Below are 23,353 nucleotides of genomic sequence, written 5' to 3' on the forward strand. Positions count from 1 at the left end.
GTCCCCCCCCCCCCTGAGAATTTTTACTTTCATCCAGAGGATGCAAGTACTACGTATTCCAAGACGTCCCAAAATATGCACTTCCATTTGACGTTTCACAAAATAGTGCACACAATGTATCTAACACAAACTAGTAAAAGGCATCTCAACTATTAACTTTGATGTGATTTTCACAAGTTAATCAGCAGATTAAACACTACATTTAGTGAAACACCAAAGGCCTAAAACATACAATGGCATAAAAGGAGTGTATGAATCACCGATATAAACACATCCTTTCTAAGTGTCAGAATAATCTCTTTTGTGGGGAAAAAAATCCACGCGCACTACATTTTGATTACAATAATTGATAAAGCTATACATTTTATCTTTGGAGATCTCTGCTTTCCAGGGAGTTTTGGTTTGTCCCTCTTTTTCGCTAGGTTTTGAAGGCTAAAAAAGAGCAAAATGGCACGGGATAGGGGTTAGCTGTTTCAAAATATATTTTACTGAAAACTATTAGTAGGCACTTATTAAAGCATCTTTCATACCATAGTGCAAAAAGAGAGGGCAAAGAATTAGGAAACAAGTAACAAATAATGGTGCAGAGTATATTATATCACATATCTTCAGTCAGTCAGGGTGAAATACTCAATGCACTAACAGGCATGACTTGAAATCGATAGAAGAAGCCTATTGGTAAAAATACCACTCATTCCTCTTGTTGCAAATTTTCTGGCTTTTGAAGGCAAGTGGAAGATGAAGCAAGTGAAGTCATTCTAGCGAATGGCTACCAAATTTCCCATAAATCCAAACCCTATCTCAAAATGTTTGGCAGTGGAAAATCCTTCTTCAAGAGCCAGGTTCTCTAACTCATTTCCTGTACCACAAAACATCCATTTTCCATGGATTAAAGACACAAAAGGCAAGAATATTGGTAGAAGGTAAAGAGATTAGTCAATTTCCCTAAATTAAGGTTTTTCTCTTCTTCATTTCATCAAGGGAGAGAATTTGATGTCAACTTCAGTCTGCTCTCTAATTGCTGTCTTATATTTCCTTTTTTTAAAAGAATTTTTTTTTTACCGTTACAAGGGCTGATGGATGGAAAGTCAGGATTCATCTATTTTCTTCTTCAGCTCAGTGTCTCATGCATCATTTTTTTCTCAATTTTTCTCCCCGATAGAGCCTCTGCCCTCCGGTTCTAATCTAGTATGTTTTGTAAGAAATCAAGGGAGACGAATGAAATTGAGCCAAAAGAGAGTTGAGAAATACATGTCAATTGAATAACATGTTTTTCTCCAGAAGAATATGAAGAAAAGATGAGGAAAGGTTATTTTTATCTGTTTGGCAGGTGTATATAATTGAACTTATTTAAGGCAGAGAGGTTACTCATGTTACTTCATTTCTAGATCCAAAATTCAAATAACCTATCACAACATAATGCATGGAGAAAGCTTCAGAACTGCTTACAGCGAAAGTGACAATTAAAACTGCTTAAAGTATTGTGGTGAAAAGATCAGACCTGTCAGAAAGTCCTTGATAGAGCTTTTCAAGTATTTGTACTCATTTTCTAGGCCATAACCACTTGCTACAGGAACAACTATATTGTCGATCATCAATTCCTAAACAGAGCATAAAATAAAATTAGACAAATATTGTAAGACTACTCATGAGTAGCTGGAAAAGAAAACATTAAGAAATTTGCCACATAATAATCTGTGATGGAGATTCCGGAGTTGTCCAAAATGCAGATAACAGATAAACCCCTGGAATCTGATTGATTAGGAAAGTGGCTTGCTTTTCAACTTGTGAAGAAATTGGTCCCAACTTTACAGAGAAACGAGCAGAGAACGTATATGGATGCAGTTTCAGTGTATAGAAACTTTGCTGATATTATGTGGAGTAACATTCTTGAGCTATACTACAGTTGATATCCAGTCACATAGAATTGTCCAACTTTTGACAGGTGAAGATCACTATTTCCCTTTTGTATCATAAAGTAATATTCCCCTTCCGCTGCCCCCCCCCCCCCCGCTTTTCCTACACTCTAAAAAACATGATAAGCTTCAAGAGTATTATATTTACATCGTTGCATCAGATTTGCACATGTTCTGTATAAAGACTAAAAAATGTATACTGACTACATCCTCAAAAAAACCAAGGAGGGATGCCATGGAATTCCTAATTTCCAAGCAAGTGTTTCTGACATGGATAATGTCCATTGTTTCAAACATCTAAATGGAACTGTCATGCATCCTTATAGCACAGAAAGTTCTACATCAAATAAAGCAAAAGATAATGAAACCAATAACTTTATACAATTTGGGGTGATGTGGTAGAAAAAAGTATTAACCTGCCAACAACTACCTGAATTGTGGTGCTCAAGGGGTTGATACTCTTATTGAAGTCAAGAACAGATAGTGTTGAGCCTCGTTTTAAAACTCGACATATCTCTGCCATAGCTTTATGTCTATCTACCACATTTCGTAATCCATAGCCAATAGTAACAGCATCAAAGGAGGAGTCAGGAAAGGGTAAATCAAGTGCATTTCCCTCCATCCACCTTCATAATCATATGTATTAATCCCTCACAGTGACTCAGGGAACATGAAAAACTAATTGGAAGGAGTAAGAAGGTAAGAGTACAGAAGATAATACACGTGTAACTGGTAAATGTAGTGTGTGAAATCATTTTGGAACTCGACTAGATTTTATTTTTCAAGCTGATTTTACGAAACTGTGTTGGCAAATAACCTTCCAAACATTATCTGTTTGAATATATAGACAGTTTAATTACCAATGCTCACTTGATGTTCTTGTAACATGTCTTTGAACGTAATTTCTGCCGAGTTGAAGCCATTAATAATTGTTCATTTGAGAAATCAAGACCAACTGCCTGCAAAGTCGCACATACTAATGAAAAGGCCAGTTCAGTAAAATTTGACATCCAAAAATTCAGAAATTAAGATAACTAGCCTAGACTGCTTCAATCATGTAATCCAGTTACATTCAAAAACTTAAGTAGTTACAAAGCTTCCAAAATATAGTCAGATAACAGAGAAGACACTTATTTTAGTGACATAACAATTATGTGACTTTGCTGCAAGAAGATTTTTATTTAATGTTTGAAATGAAAACAGGAACATTTTAAATATGTGAAATGAGCAGATTTCTTTTCATTGGGAGCCAAACTCAAATGAAAGAAGTGGACAATGGCAACCCAGAGACCCCAAAAGCATGAAGATCAAGGAAGGACAACAAAAAGTAACATTAATTATCAGGCACGAGATTGACATCAGAAATCATGAAGCCAATAATCTTTAGAAGAAGTAGTGATTTAGGTCTCAATAATAATTATCACCCTGAAATCTCAGTACAACAGGCTAAAATTTATAGATGAGCTTCACATATTGAAACACATTTGACATTCAGAAAGTTGAGTAATAAGATAGGACAGGATAAGCTGAGAATTGAAATAAGAAGAACAGGACAACTTGTCCAGAGAACTAGTGAAGTGCTAAATGATGTTATTACATAGATGCTCACCAGAGGAGAACAGGTAAAACACAGCTAACAAAAGCGACCTAACAAATCAGGACCTATTCAAACTAGAAGTGACAATATCACCAGGTTCAAGATCATTCAAGAATTTCTTGTTTTTTCCCTTTTCAACGAGTAATAAACACTATAAGAATTATGCCAGAGATGGCTTCTCCTATGCTAAGTTATAGGATCCCTGGTTTTCTATTAAAAGATTTTTCATTAAGCAGAAACAGAGAGGCAGGAATTGGAAGATGCATAAAATCTAAAGAGACACATTAATTTCTATGTTAGGAAGGATGTCGATTAGCAAAACAAAAAAGGCAACTGAACAGAAATAAGTAAAAAATTTATTCACACAACAGGGTAGAAGATTCAACGATTAAAAAATGATCTCTTGTTAACAAAACAACAGGTGCTATAAAACAATTAATGGGGCACAAGTTTTTTTCTCTTCCTTTTAAGAATATTATCTTTACTAACTTCTTATCTCCACATGATAGTTAAAAGCCACAGTAATTCATCCTATCTTTCCTAGTTTTCTTATTGTTTTCATTTCTAACAAAACAAAGGAAAAATAATTATGTCTTGACATTTTGGTAATTCCATAGAGCCGTCTATTCAAATAGCTTATTGAATTTCTCAGAATGGTCAATGAAAGAACTGAGTTTCTTCTGAAATGGTGAATAATAACTAAAAACCGCAATTACACAGTGGAAGAACAGAAAGAATGAAAAATAGAATAAAAGCAAACCAGAGACAGCAAAAAGAAAGAGAAGGGAACCTTTCCATGGGGTCCAACTCTTTCAGACAAAAGAAACGTCAAATCCCCACTTCCACAACAGATATCTAGTACATCGTCCCCTTCTTTAGCTCTGCAATACAAGCTCTATTGTTCCAGCTTAACTAGGACATAAACATAGCCCAAATCCAAGAATTATATGATTAAGAACAGAGTAAAAGATGTGGAAATTTCATTTGTCCTGTGTCTCTCTTCCCCATTTGAATGGATTTAAATAAGGTGTACTAAGTGTAACAATTTTTCCATCAATATTAACCATTATTAGTTTATTTACAATGCACAAGCGTCTCATGCTTTACCTAGTGAGAGATGCAGTTCTTCTGACGTGGGTTCATCCGAACTTAGTAGTTGTTATTAGAAATATAGATATATAATGTTTATGCCGAGAATCCTTTGGAAACAACTTCTCTACCTCCACAAGATAGGAATAAGGTTTGCGTACACTCTACCACTCTCCCCAGACCCACTTGTGCGATTCATTAGGTATGTTATTGTTGTTATACCATTCAAATCATGGATCCCCTCTGATGTTTACCCGTAGAATGGTAGAAGGGAAACATTTGCAGACAGAAAAGAAGCTTCCATTTTTCTCGAATTGTATGAAGGACCAATAGGACAAAAGATACTGTCAGATGAAAGGAAATATGGCATTTCTCTTTGTTACCAAAATATGAAGGGTCCCAAAGAAACAGTTGAAATCACTCCTTAATTTTCTGATTTACATACTTATTGTTTTTTAATATAAAAATCATTGTTATAAATGTATGGGGAAAAAAATATATACTCAAAAGAGAATTTTAACATCAATGTCACATCAAATGGTAACTGTAACCATTTAAATTTAATTGGATTCAAATGTATAAAATATGGACTACATTTTAAATCCAAGATTATTAGTCCAAAAAAATATTGTTGACTAATATAATTTGCTAAATTATTTGAATCCAATAAATATGAATTTAACTAAAGGTCCAGTTTCATTGAGCTAGTCCATTTATTTGGGATACAAATTATGAGCCACTTCGTTACCCCAATATATCACTTATTCTAGAGGCCAAACTTGTGTCACATGTCAAATGACGTGGCACGTCAAGTTAAATGAACAAGTCAATAAAATCATGCAAAAATGATGTGACATGTCTAGTCAACTCAAAGGCCAATGAAAATGTGTCATATGTACAAGTGACATGATCCAACCAATCAAATGTGGTCTTTTCTCCACTTCAATTTGATTGGTCAATGATTCAAGTCAACCAATCAAAGGAAACAAGATTTTCATCATCACAACTCTTCTCCCCACGGCTCTTTTTTAAGGTAGGGTAAAATTTATTAATAAAGTACCAAGGTTGTACAGAAATTACCGCAGAAAGAAAAACTCCGCCCAGGGGCGGCTTGATAGGGTTAGAAAAAAGGCAAGGGCGTTAGACCTTCAAATTTGAGGGGCCACCTTTTTTTTTAGCAATAATAGGTTATAGATTTTTTTTTAGAAAAAAATATTGAGTAAGTACTATTTATAATAAAGAGAGAAGTTTGACACATCTGAAGTAAAAGATTAAATTGATTGTTTATAGTATCAATTGAAAAAGAATTATTAAAAGAAATCAATTTTAAAAAAAAATAACAATTTTGCAGCTCAAAGAACTAGAAGAACAAAATCTGTAAGAAAATATATTAATTTATTTTTTAAAATTTAAGGCCTCCATTTAATTGTCGCCTTGGGCCACTAATGTACTTGAGTCGTCCCTGACTCCACCCAACCAACCGTTGCGTGCTTCTCCCTAATATATCTAGGAAATCAAGATATTGATCTATATCGTCTTACAAGTCCTCCTTATGGCAAATAGTAAAGATTATGAATACTGTTGTTTTTTACCACTAAAATGGGACTCTTTTTGCCTTTAAAGTATATATTTTTCTCTTCAGCTTAGAGTCCACAAAATACAAAGTTCATCAAATTTGTTTCAGCCTCTTTGTCTGTCATAACTATAAATAGGGATCCTCGTGATTTAGAAAAGGAACAAAAATTCAGAACAATAAACAACAGAATGCTCGTGGATCAAAGGCTATAAAATTCTCTACAACTACAAAATACTAACATTCAAGAATTCCTTTACAAGTTTCAACTACTCAACATCAAAAACGAAGGCAAATCAAATACCAAGACAATCAAGATCAATGTTATTTGTTCTTGAGATAATTATTATGCGTGGCGTCATCAAAGCACTCATGATTACTAAATTAAATCCACATTCAAGTTCAAGATTGTAAATCATAATCAAGCTCAAAGCACCTTGAATTCACATACAAGTCAAGATCAAGCTCAAAGGCCTTAAACTTATTACAGAAAAGAGGAATTATAGATATTGTAATATTAACTCTATTGAAATAGAATACTAATATTGTTACAATATTTTCTTGACGCCAAATTCATTGTCTACATTATCATGTTAAATGGGACATAAACCGTACTCCCTCTACTCTATATTAACTGAATCATCCTAAGAAAATATTTAAAGACATTAATCAAGAGTTATTTTTTAATATTACCCTTTTGATTAATTCCAAACTATTTTCTTAGAAACTATACAGTAGTTAAGAACCTCAACAATTCTATTGAACTTAATTCACTTATTTTGAACAATAAAAAAAAGTCTCAACAATTTACCGGACGACCATAGGGAGTATAAAATATGAGGGAGAGAACGACCATAGGGAGTATAAAATATGAGGGAGAGAGAAAGAAGTTTACCCACTCCACGAAACAGCCATTCTTTTCCAGATGCGATGTTGACCGAAACTCAGGAGATCATTCAACTGCAAGCATGAAAATTGTGCAAAAAATAAACATATATATAGCTACCGAGTAATTGACAAATTGAATAGTGAATGGAGGAGATCATGAGGTGGTACGAACATTATCATAAACAGGGGCAATGCGGTTAAACAGCGCTTGCCTATCGGCGGAACATCGACTTATCAACTTACGTGTCGGCCGGAAACTTTGCCCGGAAAGTGTAGAAAGACCAACGTGAAGGGAAGCCATTGTCACTTCCTTAGCTGCACCTCTTCCCTTCTTCTTCTTCTGCTTTATTTTTATTTTTTTAAAAGCGATGCTTACGTTTTGTTTTTAAAGGATAATGTCAGTTTGGTCCCTGTAGTTATCATAAATGTTCTCAATTTGAACCTAAGAAAATCATAAATGACAAAGGATGTGTTTGGTATGAAAGAAAATGTTTTCCTATTTTTTCATATTTGGTTGGTTTAAATGTTTTGGAAAACATTTTCCAAAACTCTCCTCCAACCTCAAATTACAATTTTTTTCTTGCCCCACCCATATTCCGACCCTACCCATAAAAAAAATAAAAATTTTAAAATTTATTTTTTAAAAAAAGAATTGATTTTTTTTAAAGGATTTTTCTCATATAGTCACTCAAAAATACCTTAATTATGCTTCATATCTATAGTTTGCTAATTAAAATTTGTAGTTATACTTATAGCAGCGTTTGTATAATTCGCGCAATGTTTGTATATATTTGTATTATTTGCTATACAATTCGCAGTTTTTGTATAGCGTTTGTATATTTCACTATACAATTCATGCACAACATTTATATAATTTGTTATACAATTTATAGTATTTGTATATTTCGCTATACAATTCGATTCGCGCACAACATTTGTATAAATCACACGAATTATATAAAACTCAAACTATATTCGCGAACAACGTTTGTATAATCGAGCGAATTATACAAAACTCAAAATGTAATTACAGCTAGATGTTTTCCGTAAGCCGTAATCAATTCAAACTATAACTATGTTAATTAATTAACTAGTATATATTTGCCTATTCACATAATTTTCCCTTTTTTTTACCCCTACCCCGGCACTCCTATCACCAAACCATCCCCTAAGCCCTCCACCATTCAAAAAAATTAAAATTTTAAAAATTTATTTTTGAAAAATACTTTAAATTTTAAAAATCTTCACCTCTATTAAATTTTTTCATAATTTATTCAAGTCAAAACAATATACCTCTCCAAGACCTTAAAAAATGAAGTCGTTTTTCGTATTTGCTGTAGCTTTTTATTTTATTTTAAAAAGGAATTATTTTAGGGTCAGACTTTCAGTTTCTTGTTCCCATGAAAGCATGAGTGAATGGTCAATTATTATTGAGAGGGTTTGAAAGAGCTGAGTTTGTAAAAGGAAGAATGATATTGTTTTGAATTGAATAAATTATGAAAAAAATTAAAGAAAAAAACTAGTAGTTTTTTGTATTTGTTTTAGTTTTTTCTTATTTTTTAAAAAACATTTTAGTGGTCATGAAGCAGATATATTGTTTTGCTTAGATAAATTTGGGGGGAAATCTAAAATGAAAATTTTAAAAATTTAAAATTACAAACATACATATTTCACAAATTAAAAAAAAATTGCACATTCATACTTGTATTCCATTTCTACAAAAAAAATCAATCTTGTAAGGATCAAAGTGATTTGTTAATACGGTATTATCTTTCTTTAATTTTTATTTAATAAAATTTGAATAGTTTTCTTTATTCTTGAGATTAAAAAAATTATTTAAAAATCTGGATTAAAGTTGCAGAGAATACAAAATATTATTAGATTTTTCAAAAAAGATTTTGTAGATTTTTTTCATAATCTATCCAAGTCAAAATAATATCCTTCTTTATAATCCCAAAATAATATTTTTTAAAAATTAAAAGTTACATCAAATACAAAAACTATTTTTTAAAATTTTCTTTTAAGGTCTTGAAGAGGTATATTGTTCTGACTTCGATAATTATGGGGGAAAATCTAGTAGGGACGGGGGTTTAATTTCATCCAATAAGATATTGACATATAATAAATATTTTTAAAAAATAAAAATAAATAAAGAGAGGGTTATTAGTTTCAAGAGATTTTTAATTAGGGTGACAAAAAAATCTTAGAATTTAAAAAGAGTGACAAGAGTTTTAAAAATTGAGTATTGGTGAAAATTTTATGATTAGTGTTAATGACACTAATTTTAAAACCCTCAAATTTTATTATTTACACAAAGATCCACTCAACCACCCACCCTCCACACCCTTCTGCCACCACAATCTCCTTCCCTTCAGTTGCCGTCACCGTCGTCGTCACCACCTCCACCACCATCAATTTTTCCTCTTCTTCCTCTATCAATACCACTTTCTCCTCTTTTTCCTACTCCACCACCATCACTATTTTCTCTTTTACCATAACCACCAGTTCTTCCTCCTCCGCCACCTCTATAACTTCCTTCTCTTCCTCCTCCTCTACCTCCACTGTTGCCTCCTCCTTCTCCTCCACCATCGCCACTACAACAACCATCACCTTTACCTTCGTTGTTAGCAACACCTCTTTTGCCGCCACAATCACCGCTCTTTCACCTCACTTTTTGTCAGAAAATTAAACAACTTCTGAAGTTGTCGGAGCAACTAAATTGAAATTGTTGTAAAAATTTTAACAATTGCTGAAGTTGCTGCAATAATTTAAACAATTGCTGAAGTTGCTACAACAATTTAAACAACTGTTGAAGTTGCTACAGCATCTACGATACCTGCTGTAGCAACTACGATAGTTGTTGCAATAATTATCGCAGCAACTATTGTAGTTGCTACAACAACTTCAGCAGTTGCTGCAACAACTATCATAATTGCTTGATTTTTTGTAGATTTTCTTCAATGACTTTAAAAAAAAGAATCTTCAAAAATTTTAAAATCAAAACAAAACAGTTTGTATAAATAAAAACCAAAAAGAGAAAAAGAAGACGAGCGCGATAAAAAATGATAAACATTGACGACGACGATGGCGGTAATAATGGCGGCAACAAAGACCATAAAAAAGAAGAAAAAAAATGGAGGAAGATATACAGAAAGAAAGAAAGAAGAAGATGAGGTAGAGAGAAATCTTAAAAGTGAAAGAGAGAGAGAAATGAAGGACACCATACAAGTAGTGTATCCACAAATTCAAAGCAAATACCACAGCAGCCAACTCCAAGTCACATGTCAGGTAGTTCCTTTCATGAACCTTGAGTTGCCTAGAATCATAGACTATCACTTTACATTCTACATTAGAACACAACCAAGACCCACTCATGAAGTATCACAACAGACAACAAACCCATCAGAACCCTTCGGCAAAGTCAACACCAGCGCAAAAATAAGTCTATCCATCAACTCTTGAAAACTCTTCTCACATGCCTCAGACCATTGGAGTTTCACCTTCTTTTGAGTCAAGGTAGTTAAGGGAGACGCAATGGAGATATACAGAAAGAAAGAAAGAAGAAGATGAGGTAGAGAGAAATCTTAAAAGTGAAAGAGAGAGAGAAATGAAGGACACCATACAAGTAGTGTATCCACAAATTCAAAGCAAATACCACAGCAGCCAACTCCAAGTCACATGTCAGGTAGTTCCTTTCATGAACCTTGAGTTGCCTAGAATCATAGACTATCACTTTACATTCTACATTAGAACACAACCAAGACCCACTCATGAAGTATCACAACAGACAACAAACCCATCAGAACCCTTCGGCAAAGTCAACACCAGCGCAAAAATAAGTCTATCCATCAACTCTTGAAAACTCTTCTCACATGCCTCAGACCATTGGAGTTTCACCTTCTTTTGAGTCAAGGTAGTTAAGGGAGACGCAATGGAGGAGAAGCCTTCCAAAAATCATCTATAATAACTGGCTAAGCCCAAGAAACTCCAAATATCGAAAGGAAATGATGGTTTAGGCCAATTCTTAATCGCTTCAGTCTTCTTAGGATCAACCATAATACCTTCATCAGTTATAATATAGATAAGGAAATCAACTGACCTCAATCAAAATTCACACTTTCTAAACATAGCAAACAATTGACGGTCCTTGAGAATTTTCAAGACAATTCTCAAATAATCGGCATGCTCTTCCTCACTCTGAGAATGGATCAAAATATCATCAATGAAAACAATTATGAACATATCCAAATACTGCTTGAATACCTTGTTCATCAAATCCATAAAAGTTACAGGACCATTCATTAGTCCAAAGGACATAACCAAGCATTCAAAGTGACCATACCAAGTTTTAAAAGCCATTATCGAAATGTCACATTCCCTTACTCAAAGTTGATGATGACCCAGTCAAAGATCAATATTTGAAAAGTTACTTGCTCTTTGAATATGATCGAATAAGTCATCAATCCTTGTAATTAGATACTTAATCTTAATTGTGACCTTGTTTAATTGCCCATAGTTAATACACATATGGAGAGAGTCATCCTTTTTTCTCTTAAAGTAAACCGGAGCACCCCTTGTAGAGATACTTGGTCTACTAAAGCCCTTATCCAACAAATCATTCAACTGATCCATTAACTCTTTCAATTCAACTATGGCCATTCGAAAAGGAGGAATAAACATAGGCTGGTATCGGGGAGAAGATCGATACCAAACTCTATTTCCCTTTAGGAAGGGATGCCTGAGAGATCATCAGGGAAAACTTTGAGAAACTTATTACCAACTGAAACTGACTCAAGAGTAAGAGCTTTGGAATTTGTATCTCTAAGCAAGACTAGATGATAAATGCAACCTTTAGAAATCATTTTTTAAGTTTTAAGGCATGAGATGAATTTACCCTTAAATACAGAATTACTACCTTTCCATTCTAGGACTGCTTATTAGAAAACTAAAACTTAACCACAAGGGTTCTGATACAAACAGAAGCATAATATGCATGGAGCCAATCCATACCAAGAATAACATTAAAAGAGGTTATATCAAGCTTTGCAAGATCAACTAAGGTAATCTTATGAAAAACTAAAACTGGCAAGTTCTAGACTCTTTTAGCAACAACTAAATCACCAACAGGAGTACATACCTAACAAGGCTCTAGCAAGATCTTAGGACTAATAATGAATCTGATAGCAAGATAGGGGTAATAAATAACATAGTAGCACCTGGGATCTAACAATGCATAACCATAAAATTTGAAGAATTTCGATAAACCATTCACAACATCAGAGGAATCCTCTAACTCATGACAAGTTTGAAGGGCATAAAACTTTTTTTGGCACTGACTGACACCCAAAGTAGTAGCACGCCAATCCGGATGACCGGTATCCTGAATCTGAACCTGGGGTCTAGCACACTCCTATATTTTTTTGCATGATTACCCGACTTTCCATAGTTGTAGCATACATCCAATCCCATAAAGCACTCTCCCCTATGGTTTTTCCCAAATCTTTTGCATTAAGGGGCGACTTGACCACTCGGAGCTCCTCCTTGTGTCTTAGGATTAGACACCTTATCCTTATCAAATTTTTAAGCCAGAGTGTTGGATGAAACTTTTCCAGAATAACTTTGACAAAACTGAGGAAAACCACTATTTTCGGACATACCATGAGACAAATTTCCACCAATGGTTCGAGCCCTCTTGGACTCCCTCGTAGACCACTCCTTTAGATTTTCCTCCTTGATTTGATCGGCCTGCATCATAAGACTTAAAAAATTATCTACTTGATAAGCATGGCAGATCTATACTCCTTGACCACTAAGTGAGACACACCCGAAACAAACTTTCTCATGCTAGCCCTTGGATCCGAAACCATAAAAGGAGTATATTTGGAAAACTTTGTAAACTTGAGGGTATACTCCCTAACACTCATGTTACCTTGGCACATATTTATGAGATATTGCACCTTAGACTCTCTCAACTCCAATGGAAAGAATCTTTGAACTCCTCCCACTCTACGGGACCATCATCTCTATATCTCTCACTCTTCCACTAATCATACAATACTTGACCAACCCCTTTGAGTTTATATTCTTCTAGGTCCGCAGTTTCCTCCAGGATATCACCCATTATGGCAAAGATCTTATCAATACCCTCCATGAACTCTTATGGATCCTCGTCCACCTTAGAACTGTGAAACCCAGGAGGGTTCATATGGGTGAAATCATTAACTAGACTAGCCATCGTTCCCACATTTGGGTTAATGGGAGCTACCACCTCTCGATTAATTTGAGTCACCATGGCTTGAGAAAGGACATGAAAAGTAACTCGAAACTCTACATGAGACACTTATTAATTGAAAGGGTCAGTTAGAGCATGTTTGTCCTCCTCAACATTCCTTTGGATGGGGTATCTTTATGAAGGCATGATTTTGTAATTGCAAATAAAAACTGTTAGAAAAGGAAATGTTAGAGTTAAACTCTATAGCATGATGAGATCATGAAAGAAATGATGTTTTTCCTAAGTAGCCTCATAGCCGCCAATTCATAAATGTGGCACACTTTACTTTACACTAATGAATAATTTTTTACTTGATGTGGCATGTTAGACTCCCTAGGACACTTTAAACCTTGTACTACTAAGTTCGTCATGACCCAAAGCCAGACCTTAGGTATGACCCAGCGATTAGAATACTGGAGGACCCCAACCAAGCCTCTTAGCATATCAATCATGAGCATACATAAGATAAATAAGAAAATAAGCTAAAGTATAGACACAAAAGCATAGTCTCAATAGAAAGAATAACTCCTAAAAACCATCCACATATATTAATGAAAACATAGGGAAAGACTAAAATACTCTCAACGTAAAACTAAAACCGCACCTGGATGGGGGACCTACCAATGTCCGTGAACCTCACCATGACCCATGGTGGTGGTCATGATGACTGAATTAAAATCTTAGAAATTTTAGTTTTGAGGAGTGACCTCTATGGTGCCCACCAAGACAAGTGGTGCCTTTTGTGGTAGGCACACTTAATAGGAGCCTGAGTAGTTGGGCTTCACAGACCACATCACTGCTCGGGGTTCACACCACGGGTCGTGAAGCCATCACTGATCCCTTCTCCAAATTTTTCCTTATCACTAGTGGCCTTCATGGGTGATCTCCAGGTCTTGTGAAGGGAACTACGGCTCGTGAAGGGATTGGTGGAGAGCCACTCGGTGCCAAAAGCTAGGATTTATCTAAGAAACTTCCCTTGAACCTCATTCTTTGACTTTCCAACTTCCAGGGTCTTCCAGATAGGCCTGCTAAACTTCTTCCTTTTAGTCATAAGAGAATGACTAAACCCAAGATGATCACAAGATCTATTGCCACCTGATGACTTGTGTATGGAAATTTACATTACAATATATAAAAAACATAAATTATATAAATTTATTATTATTAAAATAAATTAAGTTACATACTAGATATACTCTGTCATTCTCCTACTCTTCCTACTCGCTTATTAATTTTTATCATCCTCCCATTCCTCTTCCTCAGTTATTTCATATTCATCGTCCTCTCATTCATCCTTCCTGAATAATACATTTTTCTCATTTATTTCTTCCTCAACATTTGGCATTAGCTCATCATCAGAAACTTCTTCTAATATGTGTTGGGGATGTTCTAGTGTGGTTTCCAATTCTACATCAACATGTTGTTGAAAAACTGCGACATCATTTTGGTACGCCACGTCTAACAAATTCTTAATTTCATTCCTTCCCACAAGATTAATCTTTATAATAATTCACCAATTAGACTTATCTCTATGCAACAAATATGGAGCATAATACAGTTGCTTAGCATTTTAGCAAATGATAAAAGGATCATAACTTTCATATCGTCTAGTGTGCTTAACTTCAATTATATTATATTTTTGGTCAATTCTTGTGCCTCTAAGTGATCGGTCAAACCACTTACACCGAAGCAATACTTTCTTTTTTAGGCCAATCTGAATACCCTACTTGAATAATCCACACCATAATATTCAATAGTTTAGTCATTACCATCAACAACACCTTGAATGAAAACATCACTATTATTGTTTTTCTTATACCTAGAAAATGTTTCAGTTTGAAACATAAAACCATTCACACAATACTTATTGATTGTTTGAATTTGAGATTAATAAGGTCCAAGTGCAACTTCTCTAAGTAATGGCAAATTTTCCAAATTTAGGTATTCATCATAAACCTACATATTTTTATTCAATAAATATATAATTTAGATTAATGAATACACTATACTTATGTCATGACCCAAGCCTAGGGCCTAAACATGACACGGTGAATGTGAAACCTAATAGTGACTCAAACAAGACTCGTAGCATTATTTTAACCTTTCATTGGTAGTGATAATAAATAAATAAGTGGAAATCGTAATAGTAAATCTTCAACTTACATATGTCCAATAATACCTCCAACTCTTAGATTTAACGGGGCTAAGACAAGTTCCTAGCTCACCCTCAATCATAATAGAAAGAAATGCCATAGTAAATGTCTAAAGGGCTCAACATATCATAAGCTAGAAAGATAAAAGAGTATTGTTCCTGGAACATGGGAACTCACCAAAACTATCCTTCAAACGAAATCTCAACTAGCCACGAAGAGGAGAACGAGGAGGAACACCGGTCCCTACATGGTGATATCATGTAGGCAAAAGAGTATGCGTTAGTACTTTGAATGTACTAAGTATGTAGGCATGCATTATAAAGTAAAATAGTTAGGACATATATAAGGTAAAATACATAAATGAGTTCATGCATAAGAAATCAAGTAGATAGCATTTACATCATACATATGTGGATATATACATGCATGATTACTCATGTAAATAGCATTTGAAACATTCATTTGTGGGACGTTGACTATAACCAACATTAAAACCATATGATCTGTTACATGGAATCCATAATAACCCCCTACGTTGGCCGATGAGTCTACTTGCCTAGGGTAGAACTCCATCAATTTTACATTTATTCTTTAACTTTAACTTTAAGAGCTTTCGTGGATCGATTAGCCTAAGCCTACAAGAGCTCCTATGTTGAAATATAGTTAATGAAATGAGGGGTTGCTACAAGGATTCCCTTATTGAATCCCACCTCAATGACCCATTTGGTTCTAAGTTAATCCCACAGAATAATTTAATACTTAAAAATAGTTGTAGCATATAACTTGAGAATTCAAAATATCACATTTGGTAGAATAACTTATTAAAATTTTTGGTAATTCAAATATGCAAGAATTGTCCTTATTACATAAAGAATCCATCATTCATATCATTTTATTATTCTTTTATTTCATTTTGATCTTAGACATTTCTTTCATAAACATTCATTTATAGTCAAAGCTTTCAAGTCAAAATTCATTGAAAACATAATAAAATTAGGTGGGTTCAAATCACTTCAATTTTCAAACATGAATGTAAATGAAATTATGCATAAATACTTGTAATCCATCAATTAAAAATCATGCTTTAATCCACAATGAATTTCAAGAACCTTTAAAGACATAAATAGAGAAAATACTTGCAAACTATCAATTCATACATATGAAATTATTTTGCATCAAAATAGACCAATAATGATTAGTTTAACCATGATTCATGCTATTAAGTAGAAATAAGAATTGCCCATAAGAAAATCTTATTTTGAAATCAAGATATTTAGTTGAAAGAGTTTCGTACTCCATGGGTGGAAGAACCCATGGATAAACACCCACATATCTTAGAGTAAAGCTTAAAGAAAATAAACATAATTTACCGTATAATCAAAATACATTAGGCATGAGAGTGGAAGGAATATTCTCATTGAATCCTTACATACCTGGAATCCGAAGTTTTACTCAGAATCAAATGACTTAATGAACACTCTTGAATCCTAGCCTTTTTTCCTCGCCGGAGCGCCCGGAGTATATGAATCACCAGAATAGTATTTATATACTACTAAGAACTAAAACTATATTTTGAAAATGAGTAAAGAAGTGTATAGAGAGAAGAGTTGCTTATGAAAGTTTGATGAACAAAATGATAAAATAAGGTGAGTATTTATAGGTGTGAAGGAGAGAGCTAACAATAATTATAATAATTACAAAGAAAAATCTAAAAATTTAATGGAGGATTGTGAATGTCATGGGTGATGTCAAATTGAGGACTATTGATGTCATTGGTGATATCAAATGTATCTAGATCTTCCATGGTTGGTGAGATGAATATTCTTTTTAGGGAATACCATTTTTCAGAGCTATGTTTGAACACGATAACTTCCTAATTAGGACTTGGTGTCTCATATAAAATATAGTTCTAAATGCATCCTTTCATGTCGTTCAAGAATCAACTGAATAGGATCATCCTATAGTGAGATGTGATTTTTCTTCTACAAATACTCTATTCCGTCACAATACCAGGTCTTGGAAAGATTAATTTATTTGACCTACTTAGCCTCCGAATATTAAGCTATGGTTCAAAAAAGTTGTAGGTAATGATATTGAAGTTATTAAGAATTGAATCTCCTAATTTAGACCATCATATAAAAAGTTATGCCCAAAATACAAAAGCAGTATTATTTTCGTTGAGAATTGGAACTCCATATTCAATATTTTTAGGGGGTGTTACAACTTATTTATTCAATATATAAGCTTTTTCACTTATGTATTATTTTGTCAATTTGGAAACCCTCATATATATGTCTTCATTACCCCATGTGTTTATGAATAAGCTAATAATTATACATTGAGATTTGTTGTTACTTAATAAATATTTATTGTGATATAATTTAACACTTACTTAAGATATGGTTAACTCTATGGACAATTAATAAAAATATGTATCACAGCTAATTGTCTTTCCATAATAGTGAAGTCTCGCCTTCCACACTTTTTAGGTCCTCGACCACTTTGATCAAAAATTGATATCGGTGGTAACATAGGATCACTATCAACTTCATCATTGTGATTGGGCCTATTTCGACTACATGACACTTCATTCCCAAAGTAATAAGAATAAAAATCACCAGTTTCTCTCGTAGTATGACCTTGAATAGTTGATCCTATGATCTTTACCCTTTTCTAATTGTTTGTTTCGAACTGTCAATTTTTCTATATGTATATATCAATATATTTTTGCTATAAATTATAGTACATATAAGAAAAAATTGAATATAAACAAAAATATTACCTCTCAAATAGATACATCCATCTTATATTTTCAGATGCTCCATCACCACATGGAAATATCTTCACCAACTTAGTAGTAAAAATATGAATATTTTCCTCCATCTTTCTAAACTACTCTCCAACAACTTTCCTAAATGCAAATATTTAAAGAAAAAACTTACCTCAGTTATTGGTTTCCATATCCTGTCAAGTAGATGGCTAAAAGCAATAGGAATTAAAGTTTCTATGAATACATGACAATATTGACTTTTCATACCTATCAATTTTCCTTCATTTATATCTTCCTGCTTTCCTAAATTCGAAGCATAGTCCTCAGGCATCGTCAATTTTTTAACTCACTCACAAATATCACATTTCTCATCCAATGTGAATGAAAAACTAGCTTTGGGCTTAATAATTTTACCATTTTGTAATTCATGCAACCACAACTCTTTTCTCCTACAATATTCCTTTATGTCCGTTCTAGCTTTTGGATTGTCTTTTGTCTTGCCCTTAACATCCATGAATGTGGTAAACAAATTGTCAAAATAATTTTTTTCAATGTGCATCACATCCAAATTAGGACATAGAAGGATATCCTTTCAATGCATCAACTCCAAAAATATGATCTATTTTTTCATCTTTCTAAACTTGTGGCCCATTGACAAGAACTGATGATGACAATCAAACCATGTATTTTTTAGCCATGCGTTAAAGTGAATGGCTTAGTATATTCTATGCAATGTGGTAAAGTTATATTTCCATCTGTCATCTAACCAAACAACATTTCATATGCAGGAATATTATTAATAGTCCATATTAAAGAAGCATGCATAAAAAATTCTAGTTAGTTGATATATTACAAGTCACTGCGCCTTCAAACAACAATGGTTTTAGCTCATCTATCAATCATTGTAGATAGACATCAATTAAACTTTTTGGATTACGGGGCCCAGAATAACACAACTTAGAAAGATATAGGAACTTGTCATGCACACTTTAGGAAGAATATTATACTGAGTAAGAAGTACATGCTATTAAGAATAAGGTGAGGTAGAATTAGATAATGGAGTGAAGCCGTTTGCACACAACCCCAATCTAATATTTCTTGGTTTACTAGTAAAATCAGGTTATATGTTATCAAAATGCTTCCATTCTTCTCCGTCAGATGGATGAGACGAGACACACGATGACCTTCTATATTCACGATATCATCTCTTAAGTAGGGCAAACCTTATCAATGCGTACAACCTCTTTAATCTAGGAATAAGAGATAAATAATGCATTTCCTTAACTGGGGCCATCTTTCCAGCATTGGTCCTATTATAACAAGCATTTTCACAAAACTTATAATTTTTTAATTAACTATCAGTCTTGTAGAACAACCTGTAACAATTAACACACCAATGAATTCTATCATACGACTATCCTAACTTAGAAACCAATATCTTTGCCATATAAAATTTCTTAGGTATGATAAACTCTTGATTAGCCAGTTTGCCCAACAAATCAATCACTGAGTCTATAGCCGCATAAGAAATACTCCAATCTAATTTAATATTCATTAATCTAACTGCAACTGACAAAGTAGAATACAGACGCCCTTTATATCGTGGATGACTATCCTCTTCTAATTATCTATAGAAGCGTCTTGCTTCTTCATTAGGAACTTCATCAAAATATTTTTCTAGTTCCATCCCACCATAAAACATGAAAGAATCATATACCATTTTATGAACTCTATCATGTTGAAATATATTATGTTGAATGCTATTATTTGGAACCTTATCATGTTAACCCCTAATTTGACCATGTGGTACAAGCATATTATATTCATCAATATGCAGTAAATTATAATATATACTATTCAATCCATCTATTTTTCCATGATCAACTCATACAAAATATCTAGACTTAAATCCATATCCATACAAATGAACCGTAATTGTATCTATATTAAAAAATTTTAAGCACCTATATTCACGATAAAGACTACAATTTATCAAGATTTTTAAAGTTCACAACCTAAGTTCATAAAGTCTAGAATTCAAGATTCTTAAAATTCACAACTTAAAGTTCATAAATCCTACAATAATTATAGATTTTAAAGTTAAATATTCATTAGTTCATAAAGACCAGAATTCATCAAGATTTCTAAAGTTCACAACAAAAGTTCATAAATCCTACAATAATTCAAGATTTCTAAAGTTTAAGATTAATTAGTTCATAAAGACTAGAATTCATCAAGATTTCTAAAGTTCACAACAAAAGTTCATAAATCCTACAATAATTCAAGATTTCTAAAGTTTAAGATTAATTAGTTCATAAAGACTAGAATTCACCAAGATTTCTAAAGTTCACAACCTAAGTTTATTAATTTTACAATTTCTAAAGTTCACAACCTAAATTTCATAAATCCTATAACAATAATTCAAGATTTCTAAAGTTTAAGCTTAATTAGTTCATAAAGACTAATTTCATCATGATTTCTAAAGTTCACAACATAAGTTCATAAATTCTACAATTCAAGATTTCTAAAGTTCACAACCTAAAGGGCATAATTCCTACAATACTTCAAGATTTCTAAGGTTTAAGTTTTATTAGTTCATAAAGACTAAATTCATCAACATTTCTAAAGTTCAAACCTCTGCTCATAAATTTATCAACAATTCAAAATTTCTTAAGTTCACAACCTAAAGTTCAAATAAATCCTACAATTCAACATTTCTAAACTCTAATTAGCTTAATTAGTTCACAAATACTACAATTCATCAAGATTTCAAGTTCAACATTGTAGGTTCAATTTCTTAAAAGTTCAAGTTATAATTAAGTTCTAAATTGTAATTATAAGTTCTAGTTAGGTTCTAAGTTCATGACATTCAAGATGAATTTTACCAAGTTAAAATACAAATTCCAAATTTCATGTATAATTAAAATTCAAAAATCCTAATATTCAAATATCTAAAGCTCAAGTTCATTAAAACATAAAATTCTAAGTTCTAATGTCATGACCCAACCCCGTAGGCCGCGACTGGGGTCCGATCTGAACCCCCGTATACATGTCTATCAGCTATGGTTGAATCGAACTATAAATAACATAATACCATGCAATAGAACCTTATTGGGTGATAATATTTTCGTAAATCAGTAGCCTCTTTCATTTGTGTAATATCATGAAAGGAAACGTAAGCCGACAAGGCTGCCATAACATAATAACATGTACAATACATCATATAGACCCAGCTGAACCAAACTGACATACACAACTCACATATACATGTCTGCAGACCTCTAAAAATATTAACGATAACATATGGCGGAATAGGGCCCCCATCATACCCCTAAATAACCAAAAACAATGATGTACATGTAGTCAGTACAAAAGCTAGGCTCCGATACAATGGAGCTTCTTCCAGTTGAGCTGAATGGAATCCTACGCTGACAGACTCCCAACACCTGTATCTGTACCTACGGGCATGAAATGCAGCCCCCCCGAGAAAAGAAGGTCAGTACGAAATATGTACTGAGTATGTTAAACATAACTGAGATAATAACTGAAACAGGGATGCAGGAAATCAAGTATAGCATTTAGTAGGGTACAATACCTGCACCTCAGAAAATAAAGTCCTGTATACCATTATCGCGTACCATATCCAGCCCGCTCAGGGACTCGATGTTACAAATACATTATTTATCATGATAGGCATATGCTTATTGTTAGTGCTGTGGAATGTACCACTCGATCCATATATATATCAGGTTAGTGCCAAAGAGCGTTCGGCCTAATCCATACATATATAACAGGTTAATGCCGAGGAACATACGGCCTGATCCCTATACATATAATATGTTAGTACCGAGGAATATATGGCCCGATCCCTATATATAACATGTTAGTGCCGAGGAACATACGTCCCGATCCTTATACATATAACACGTTATTGCCGAGAAACATTCGGCTCGATCCCTATATAATATAATAATACATATACATGCACATAAACCTTGGTAGCATAACAACGTCTTTGGAATATCATCATAAGATATGTCAAAGAGTCTCTAGGTATAGGATCTTACACTTCCTATCCTTATTCAACATATGGAAGGCTCGAGGAACAGAAATTTAACCACTTTAAGAAGCCTAACCCCAAGAAGTCAGTACAAGTCCTGAGCTATACCCGAAACCTATAATGGAATCACCTCTAGCTGATATCATATATCGCTTCACTTACCTTAACTGTTTCAAGAGAAGGAAGGAATAGGCTTTACGTGTACTACTTTTCATTATGTAGAAGACTTACAAGTCCATAACTCAACTATTGCAGGAGTTCTAATTTTGAGAAGGGAATAAGATTGACGAACCATACTCGGGGTTCTATGAATGGAATTACCCCCACATTTCATATCCACATTATACTTAAGACTAAGACATGCCAAGAGATGGAATAAGCTTTACATACACTACTTTTTAGCATATAGAAGACTTGAGAAATGGGAGCTTAACTACTTTAACAGTCTTAACATTCAGAAGTGAACACGAATTATGAATCATGAACCATGTTTAGAGCTCACGAATAGAATTACCCAGGCTTCATACACATATCATTTATCACTTAAATCTAACCTATGCCCAAAAGAAAAGAGAGACAGGCTTTACATACTTATGCCAAAAACATGCCAAGAGAAAGCTTCACATACCTCAGACAAGTTACTCTTTGCCACGTCGTCCTCATCATCCTTTGTACCTATTCAACATGGAAGTAATACAAATATCAACCACTCTTGACTTTCCAGCATCTTAAGTTGCACCTTAGTATTCATAGAATCTATTTCCTTATTCGTCTCCTCAACTAATTCTTTAATTAGTTAAAGCGTTACCGGAAATTGGGCAGCACCTCCCCTATAACATGCCATATCTGAATATCCAATTATATCCCTAAGTACTACAGACAACCAACAAAAATAACCTACATCCCATATACAAATAAAACATGGCAACATTACACAACATAAGCTCCAAACAACTTGCTGAAAATTACGATACCAAAATAGGGTTTCTAGTCTTTATTTCACAAAACCTTTAATTATATGATGTGAGGGGTCGTG

The 23,353-nt window shown here is 33.6% G+C and overlaps 2 protein-coding genes across 2 annotated transcripts; both read right to left on the minus strand.

The window, feature by feature from the left end:
- Window positions 1-502: 502 nt before the first annotated feature.
- Window positions 503-7,420, minus strand: LOC129871344 (2-phytyl-1,4-beta-naphthoquinone methyltransferase, chloroplastic). The gene is made up of 7 exons (XM_055946239.1): window positions 7,236-7,420; window positions 7,071-7,135; window positions 4,304-4,394; window positions 2,787-2,875; window positions 2,347-2,542; window positions 1,502-1,601; window positions 503-859 (listed from the first exon to the last, which is right to left on the minus strand). Exons 1-7 carry the CDS (start codon window positions 7,362-7,364, stop codon window positions 759-761), a joined length of 771 nt encoding a protein of 256 aa, XP_055802214.1. The 5' UTR covers window positions 7,365-7,420; the 3' UTR covers window positions 503-758.
- A 2,014-nt stretch (window positions 7,421-9,434) lies between these two features.
- On the minus strand, window positions 9,435-9,993 carry LOC129869726 (uncharacterized). The gene is made up of 2 exons (XM_055944362.1): window positions 9,871-9,993; window positions 9,435-9,722 (listed from the first exon to the last, which is right to left on the minus strand). Exons 1-2 carry the CDS (start codon window positions 9,991-9,993, stop codon window positions 9,435-9,437), a joined length of 411 nt encoding a protein of 136 aa, XP_055800337.1.
- Between the last annotated feature and the right edge of the window lie 13,360 nt (window positions 9,994-23,353).

This window comes from Solanum dulcamara, chromosome 10, assembly GCF_947179165.1.
Source record: "Solanum dulcamara chromosome 10, daSolDulc1.2, whole genome shotgun sequence".
Taxonomy (NCBI): Eukaryota; Viridiplantae; Streptophyta; class Magnoliopsida; order Solanales; family Solanaceae; genus Solanum; species Solanum dulcamara.